At 33.8% G+C, this 9,288-nt stretch overlaps 1 protein-coding gene across 1 annotated transcript in view; it reads left to right on the forward strand.

Moving 5' to 3' along the window:
• Nucleotides 1–5,929, forward strand: part of LOC143386430 (uncharacterized) — a 146,891-nt gene extending 140,962 nt beyond the window's left edge. Inside the window, exon 5 of the mRNA XM_076841527.1 lies at nucleotides 5,853–5,929. Within this exon, the coding sequence (XP_076697642.1) occupies nucleotides 5,853–5,929 (77 nt within the window). The remainder of the gene's footprint in view (nucleotides 1–5,852) is intronic.
• The last annotated feature ends 3,359 nt before the right edge of the window (nucleotides 5,930–9,288 follow it).

Raw genomic sequence — 9,288 nt, forward strand, 5'->3', positions numbered from 1 at the left:
GTCACCAGGTCAGCTGTTATCTTTTTTACTTCTATGTGCTGCTGGTTTTAACATTACAGGAAATTTAAATTAAAATAAAGTAGTCAAACGATAAAATCCTAAACTCCCCTGACCAAGGTTCTGGGTCATCTTTGTATTCTTCAGAATATACCCAAAGGGTGATAGGAATTAGTCTAAGTCAGTTTGGCTCTTTAGTAAGTCTCAAGTATTTTGGTCAATATTAGTAGGTTAAAAATAATATGAGGCAGCTACAAGCTGTCTTCACCAGATTCTATTTCATTTTACATTGAAAATGAACCTACTATAATCAAACTACAAAAATCTACTAGTGACCAGGCACAACCTGTTCTTAGAATTGTGAAGAAATCTCCATTCTTTATCCTCAGGCACTCCATAAGCACCTACTATGACAGATTCACTCTGAGGAAAAAACCACACTTCTGAGAGCTCAGCTTAGCTAGAATCTAACTGGGTTGGTCTCAGTGTTCTTGGGAAAGGTCCAAACAGAGCAGAAACCTGCAGCATTTCTCATACCTTATGCAAGGCTCTTGGGGCTGAATAGTCTTTCTGATCAATCATTTATTTTGTACATTCATTTGCCAGTAAAAAATTATCCTAACTATTCCTTATGCTAGTGAATGAAACCACTGATACAGATTTTATTAATGATATTTGAAATTCTTCCATAGCAGTCTCCATGAAAGGTTTATAGATTAGATTTCTTTAAATGCTAGCTAACACCAGGATGAGAACTCCAGAGTAGGGGTCTTCAAAGGTTGACAGGTCTTAGGGTATAAATTACAATGAATTTATACATTAGCATACTGCACTTGCTTATAATAAGCACACTGCATGGTCAGTACAACAGTGGTTCCCACTCTCTTCAAAGTATAGATAAAGCACAAATACCCCCTAATTTTGGATTCCTACCACCTACACACTCATGTCATTGAAGAATGTGACAACACTGTCTCAGAAAACCATCTTCATTATAGGAAATTTCTTCCTCAAAATTGGTATGAACATTTTCAAGGCTCTGATCCTACCTGTAAGCAAAAAATACTTCTGTTTCCTCTGTGATCTGCTGTGTTCTTTATGGTTAGAACAAAAAAACTTATACATCTATGTTTATGAAAATTAAAAAGCAATCCAAAGGTCAGTCATACATTATACTTACTGTATCTTGCTTTTATACAACTATTCCATAAATTAAAATAATAACAAAGAATATAAATAGAGAAGTTTCCCTCATTATTAAACTCCTTTAGATTTTTACTCTTTTTAAGAGTTTCAACATTTTTTATGATCACATCCTTTATTATCTTACCATTTGTTTACACCAAAGACAAGTTCAAAGTTAAAAGACAAAGGGAAGTGAACATGCCCTTAAATATACTCTGAGTATATAACTTCCTCCCCTTACTACTGCTCATGTGACAATCACCAGGAAAACTACCAGAAAGCCAGGCATTTCAGACTACAAGTTGGGGCAGTGAAAGGAGTTACTTAATGGCAATGTGGAGAATGAGCTGTGAATAGACTTCTCTAGTGAGAATGCATGTTAGATTGAAGCTAGAAAATATAACAGTTAGGGACATTTGTAATAGCCTCTAGACCTGACTGAATAAAGAAAATCTATTATTAGGTTATAAGGTAATCTGAAACAGAAAACACCAAGATAGAACTTGCTTGGCAAGAGGTAGGCAAAACATTGGATTTTTTTTTTTTTGGACCTATGAGCTAATTAGACCTGTGACCTAATTCTTGTTCTTCACTAATAACCATCTGTGTGAAGTTGACCATGTAACTTAATTTCCTGATTCTCATACCCAACTCTAAGAAGTAAGAATAATGCAAAAATGAAGAACCTAATGATTTTTCTTCTCATAACAATCTGTTGTATGTTTGTTTCCATGGAATTTTTAATTGTAAGGAAAATAAACCAGAGAGAAGACACTTTGGGAGAAGTCACAATAAGAATTGTCTTATTGCTGGATATCAAAACTCTTCATTTTGTTTTCTTTATGGTATTTTTCTATAATCTCATATAATTTTATGTAGATTGAAGATGATGCCAAATTTTAGTTTTATTTATTTTAACAACTGTATTAAAATTGAAATCTTTTCCTTTGTAGTTTTCATCGCCACTTTTAATGTCTTTCCATACTATGTGAAAATGTAAACATTTAAAATTAAATGAACTTCTTCCAATTAAAGTTAAGACCTGAAGAATTTAATTTGTTAATTAATAATATAAGTATTTAAAATATACCTTCTGGACAGTTTTAAAGGATGTACATTTCCCCACAATTATACAAATATATCTCATGAACAAGATACAATTATAGTGGAATATAGAGATATAAACATAATAAAATTAGTCTATGCAATACCTTGCTCTTTTATCATATTCAATGATCATATCAGCTTCAATTGTGTGTGTGTGTGTGTGTGTGTGTGTGTGCGCGCGCGCGCGCGCGGGTGTGTGCACGTGCGCATTCCATGGTTGTGCCATGGTTGAACCCAGGGACACTTAACCACTGAGGCACGTCCCGAACCTTTTTTAAAATTTTTTATTTTGAGGCAAGGTGTTACTCATTTGACTGTTTATGTCCTTGCTAAGTTGCTGAGACTGGCTTTGAACTTGTTATCCTCTTGTCTTAGCCTTCACTGGGATGTCAGCTTCAATTTGGGTGTAAATGTATCTAGTACTTTCTCTAAATAAATTCAAGAAGGGATGTATGTGTATGTGTGTGTGCATTTGCATGAGTGTGTGTATCTGTGTGTGTGTATAACAGTTTTGCATAATTGTCACAGTACTTGAATTATTGTACAACTTGGTTTTTACATTTATGCCATTCTGAGTTCAGTATGATTGCCTTGGACAGAAAAAAACAAAACAAAACAAAAATACAGAATACAAACCAGAGGAATGAGTAGAAATGCTTCAGAGTGAATCAAAGTAGGTCTTACAACACATCTCTTGCAAAAACACAGGACACAAGTGAGCATTTGATGAAAGAAGTTCAAAGAAAATAACAGTATTGAAATTTTTTAAATTTTTGGATAACAGTTTTTGGTAATGATTGAAATTTCATTGCAGATATCACCGGAAGAGACTGCAATTAATTTTGAACTAAGGTACTAGACCAAGAATTTTCTATGATTTGTAAATAATAATGATCATTTTATTTCTGGAAATCCTTCAATGTATTTGTTCCCATTCTAGGTACCCAGGGCATTTCAAAAGCCACTTATATTACCAAAAAAAAAAAAAAAAAACACCAAAATTATAGATAGATGTGGTGACACACACTTGTATTCCCAGCTACTTGGGAACTTAGGCAAAAGGATCAGGGATACACAATTTAGTGAGAATTTGTCTCAAAGTAAAATTTAGAAAATAGCTGGGGAATGTAGTTCTAGTATGAATGAGGGTCTGGGTTCATTCTCCAGTCACTCACAATAGGGAACAATCCATGATGTCAATCAATTTAGGAATTTTATAAATTTAAGTCCATCTCTGTGCATTAAAATTTGAAACTGAATATCAAAAATAATAGAATGCTGTAGGTGGAAAAATCTGGAAACTCTTTAGGCTAATATCAATAGCATTTTAATTTGAAGTTTTTTAGTAAACACAGTTTGGAAGTTGAATTATATCTATGGTGACTGTTAATCATGCTGCATGTCAGAATTACAGAAGGGACATTTTTCAAAAATGCAGAACTCCTGGTCTTAATCAGATTTAATTTCTGTGGTTTTTTGGGGGACTTAAGAATTTTCAATGTTAAAAATCTCTCTAGGTCATATAGAACATGTAGCAGAATATCAGAATCGCTAATTTATAAAACTTTCTGGATTTTTCATGATTCCTTCACTTATAAAAAATGACTGTATATACTTAAAAAATGTGTATGTTTTCTCTCAAAATGGAGCACAAATATTAATTGAAGCAGGAAATCAAACTATTTCAATGGGGCCTAAAAGGCTTTAAAGAGTCTCTTATTTCTCTTTCAACAAATGTTGGATAAATTACCCACCACATAAGGAAAATAAGAAAAAAAACAGCTTTGAAACTTTCATTGTCAAAAACAGGAAACATCTGAACTTCAGCAAACGCTTTGATAACTTGCAATACTAACTCCTCAAAAAGACTGCATAGACCAAATTTCCTATCTTCAATGCAATCATTGACAGAGTTCATCACCAATCTCTAACTCTACAAATCACACAAGTTTTTGCAGCATCATTTGTGGTTTTAACTGAAGCATCCTAATTTGCTTTCACCCTTGATTCTTTTTCATTCATTTTAATGCTTTCAACAAACTGAGAGTATCTCACCCACCCACCCCGCATTAATGAATGTTGATATGGAAGAAAATGTGCATTGAAATGCAGTGTTTTTTTCTTCCTTTGTTTGTTTTGTTTTGAGAACCTATAACAAAATCTTTCAAAAACTCCCTGTTTTTCTTAGGATGAAATACAAAATGCAATATGGTGATTTTTCTCTATTTGCTATCTCTTCCTCTCCTAGTTTGTCCATTCTTCTCTGGAAAGAGAGGGAGGGAGGGAGGGAAAAAGGAAGGGAGGGGAGAGAGAAGGGGGGAGACAGAGAGAAAGAGAGAGAGAGAGAGAGAGAGAGAGAGAGAGATTGACTAACTGCTAGTATCCGGGTGATGCCTTGTCCCCAATACTTGTTTGTCCCTAAATACTATCTACACTTCTATAAGTATCCCTTTCATCAAAATCTCTTTATTAAACCTTCTGATTGATGTTTCCTCCTGGCACTTTGAGCACTAGGTTGAGTTCAGAAGGTCCTGTATGATCTAACCTTGCCTATATCCCTCACATTTCACCCTTTATTGTAGCCACCATTTCTCTCCCCCCACCTCCCACCTCCCTTCCTTTTTCCCTGCTTCCTTAGGTTGGACTGCTCCCTGTCCCATTCTTACCCAGCTAAGTCCTTCCCTCCTCCACTGCTTCCTTGTATTTGAAATGACTTGCAAATTAGTACCAAGAAATTCCCAACAAATATTTGACAGTTAGTAAATGTTTTGTGGTTGAGGACAATACTCATCTAATTGCTTCATTATCCATTTAGCCTAGGGAAATAGCTATTAAAATAGATGAATTTGCTTCTTTGTACATTTTTTCATTATTTGTATTAGAAATAAAAAAAATTTCTTAACTTTTATTTGCTATTGGACATACAAAAATTATTTTTTTACCTGAAAAAATAGATAAGCTTGACCATTAATCTTCTTTTAGAATTTACCAGATACATTGATTTCTTTTGAAATTTTATAGAAAACATTGAGTATAAGGGGAAGAATATAAATTTATTACTACATGTAATAAATAATAAATACAGTATAGATGAGTAAAGTGAGAGAATGAGAAGCAGAAATATAATGAAAGAAGTAGAATGGTCCAGAATATTAATTAATGTTGCTAGTTGGTTTTAACCTGTTTGATTCTGGAGAACACCTTATGGATCAGAAATATTTAATAACATTTAAATTATTGATGGTCACCATTTACCATGGGAGGTCCCCAGATACACAATCTTTTTCTTTTTTGTGACTCTTCACTTGATTTCCTGAGCATGGATTACTAGTCTTCGTGAGAATCTTTGATGTTTCGCTTCTACTGATCTCCTGACTGGAGAAGTCCTCTCTTTTTTTGATTGTACAACATCTCACATCACTCTAAGCTCCTTCACTGCATTGTTCATTCTTAATGCAATAAAGTCAACAGAGGCTCAGAATATTAAATACTTTGGTGAAGGCTGCAGAAATTGAAGGAGGAAGAATTTTTAAATAAACTTTGGGTTTCTTTTTGTGTTTCAGGTTGGCTCTATATATGGACTCCTGATTATCAAACATTTGGGCAGTTATCTTTTCCTCTGCTTCTGAATAAAAATTGATTCAAAATGGAAATGAAAAACCAACATGATAGTTGGGCCAAAGCAATGAAGATATGTCTCTTTGTTTAAAGTGTCAGATATTAATGTCTGACAAATATGTATTTTACAAATATTAGTGCTTGTCTTTTTGAAAGATAATTCTGTAAAAAAATGTTTCTCTGGAAATAAATAAAAAGCATAAAGAAATAACTAAGGACATTATTTTTCTTTTTGTCTCCATATTTTTTATTGGTGCATTATTGTTGTACATGATGGTGAGATTTGTTGTTATATATTCATACATGCATATAATATAACAATGTAATTTGGCCAATATCATTTCCCAGTGTTTCTTCTCTCCCTAGCCTCTACCTCCCCCTGGTTCCTCTCCTCTATTCAACTGATCTCCCTTTGATTTTCATGGGACTCCTCCCCTGACACACACCTTTCTTTTACTTTTTTCTCTCTGGCTTCTGCATATGAGAGAAAGTCCCCTGACTTTCCAAGTTTGGCTTATTTTGCTTAACATAATGTTCTCAAATTCTATCCATTTTTCTGCAAATCATGCAATTTCATTTTTTTTATGGTTAAGTAAAACTCCATTGTATATGTATACAACATTTTCTTTATCTGTTTACCCATTGATAGACATGTAGGCTGGGTCCATAGTTTAGATTTTGTGAATGGTGCTGCTCTAAACATGGGGATGCATGTATCACTATAGTATAATGATGATTTTAATTCTTTAGAATAAATACCAAGGAGTGTTATAGCTGGGTCATATGGTGGTCCCAGGCCTAGTATTTTGAAGAAACTCCATACTGATTTCCATAATGGTTGTACTAATATACAATCCCACCAACAGTGTAACCATGGGAACATTGTTTCTTGACAAACATTTGCCAATAGTATATGAACAAAGAGCAAAGTCTGTTGCCACCACAGACTTTGGAGTCCAACTCTACAGTCATTTCTTTGGTATCTGTGGAAGATTGGTTCCAGAATTTCCTCATGTACCAAAACCAACAGATATGCAAGTTTCTTATAAAAATAATGTATAAAAAATGTCATAGGGTTTGAATGTAACCTATATAAATCCTACTGTATATCTTAAATTGTCTCTAGGTTACTTATAATAACTAATACAATGTAAATTTTATATATATGTGTATATATATATATATATATATATATATATATATATATATATATGGTTGTATTGTTTAGGGAATAAAGACAAGTAAAAAAGTCTTCACATATTCAGTACAGATGTAATTATTTTTTTCAATTATATTCAATCTGCAGTTGATTGGTTCTGGAGATATGGAGGGTCAACTCTATTGCACCAGGGTCTGGTGTCTTTGCTGCATTAGAACTTAAAGAAGTTTGATTATTAATTTTAAGGTAATTTATATAAAGAGAATATGGATCACCTTATTTCTAGCCACAGATTATCTACTTAATGAAGGCCATCAAGTATATTTCAAGTTCAATTAAGCCCAGCAAATGCAACTGTGTATCATTGCAATAACTGACACCCCATCTGGTCTATAGAAATCAGGGTTAGAGCATGACCCAATATTATTGGACCTTTTAACTATAGATGTTAGTGGCCAATTCCATAAATTTGTTGATGAAAAATACCAATGTTCATTTCAAAAGCAGTCACTTACAATAGCAGTATAAGACTGCTGGGTCTTGACCATGCCCTCTTTCCACCTGTGTAAGCTGATGCAATCACTGGGGCAAAGGAATGAATGCCCTTTTTGTAATGGATCAGAAATGGACCTCCAATTTAGCCTTTTATTTTAGTAATGGGATCAGGGGCTCATGCTTAAAATCCAGATCCCTCAGTGACTAGTGGTACAATGATTAAAGAATTATTCTAAGAGTAGGATGGTGATTTTCTCCCTCTTTAAAGCCAATTGAGACATTAGTTCATTCAGTTTCTTGAAGAAATGAAAGGGAAGAATGAGGGGAGGGGGAAGAGAGAAAATCCTCTTGGATAAAAAGCCAATCATCAGGTGACATCTCTGGCACTAACATTTAGTAACTGATAATTGCTGTAACTAGGGCCATTGAGCTTTGCAAATATTATCCAGTAAATTTTAATTAGCACCCGGGGGATTGAAGAGTTGTGGAATAAGCTCTTGGGAGAAGCTTCCCCAGCCAGTGGCAATGTGTGCTGAGTAATTTTAGATCAGCTGGCCTGTCAGAGCAGATCAGTGTCATCACAGTACTTATCCAGAGGAAAATGCACCTGCTTCTACATGGAAATAAGGTGCATTATCTACCAATTTGTGTTGCTTATTTCTACTGTTCCTAAGTTTTGATGAGTGGGAAGTGCAATGGCTAAATTAGAGGGCTGTGGAGAAGAAAGGAAGGGGAGTTCTGCTGTTCTTCAAGGGCACATGCTGTCACAGGCTCTAAATGTCTCCCAGTTCTGTTTTTGGTGGAGTTGGAACTTCTCTTGTCACTGTATCAAATGTGATATGAATTTTGCTATGATAACTGGTGATGTTACTTTATAATAAAATATATCTTATTATTTTTCTTTTTGTAGGGAGAATCACTTGTCATATCCTGAAGTGTAGGGTGAACAGTTAGATATAGAAAGTCATTAATCCATTACCAGGAACATAATGAAACCTAAACAAAAATATTGGTTGAACAAGTTTAGCAACAAATATGTACAAACAGAGTGTACGACTCATTGATTTTTAAAAATTACCCAGCACATTAAATCCCTCCTAATTGTAAAAGAGTCTATAAATTCAGAAATATTGAGCTAATATTTATAAACAAACTATTGAGCAGGAACTATGATAAGCAAATTTTATATGCTACTTTTGTTGTCTCTACTTACAAAAGGGAAAAATGAGCTTAGAGCAATTAAGCTACTTTCTTTAAGTCCCTCAGAAATTAAGTAGTAGTGCCTACATCTCAAGAAATTTAACTAAAGAGTTGTGTTTTAAACATAGACATACACATGTACATGTACACATTCATGTATAAACATAGACAAAGATGCATTTTTATACACATTGATATGAGCTTAGTGTGTATATATTCATTCCCTTTTCTACCTCATTGATAGGAAACTGCTTTAAATCACATATTTTTAAAAATAATTGAATAACATGAAAAATATTAAGAGGCATTTCAAGATAATCTAGTATTAACTGTTGAGAAAATGCAAATAAAAATTAGAATAAGGTACATCTTCACATCTGACAGAATGTTATATCAGTCAAGGCTTTACAAAATAGAAAAGGTAATAACGAGTGTTGGTGAAGGTGTGCAGAAATTAGAACCCTCATACATGGCTGGTGGAAATAAAAGATGGTACAGTCTTCTTGAAAAATACTCAGACAGCTGTT

Source organism: Callospermophilus lateralis, chromosome 2 (assembly GCF_048772815.1).
Source record: "Callospermophilus lateralis isolate mCalLat2 chromosome 2, mCalLat2.hap1, whole genome shotgun sequence".
NCBI lineage: Eukaryota > Metazoa > Chordata > Mammalia > Rodentia > Sciuridae > Callospermophilus > Callospermophilus lateralis.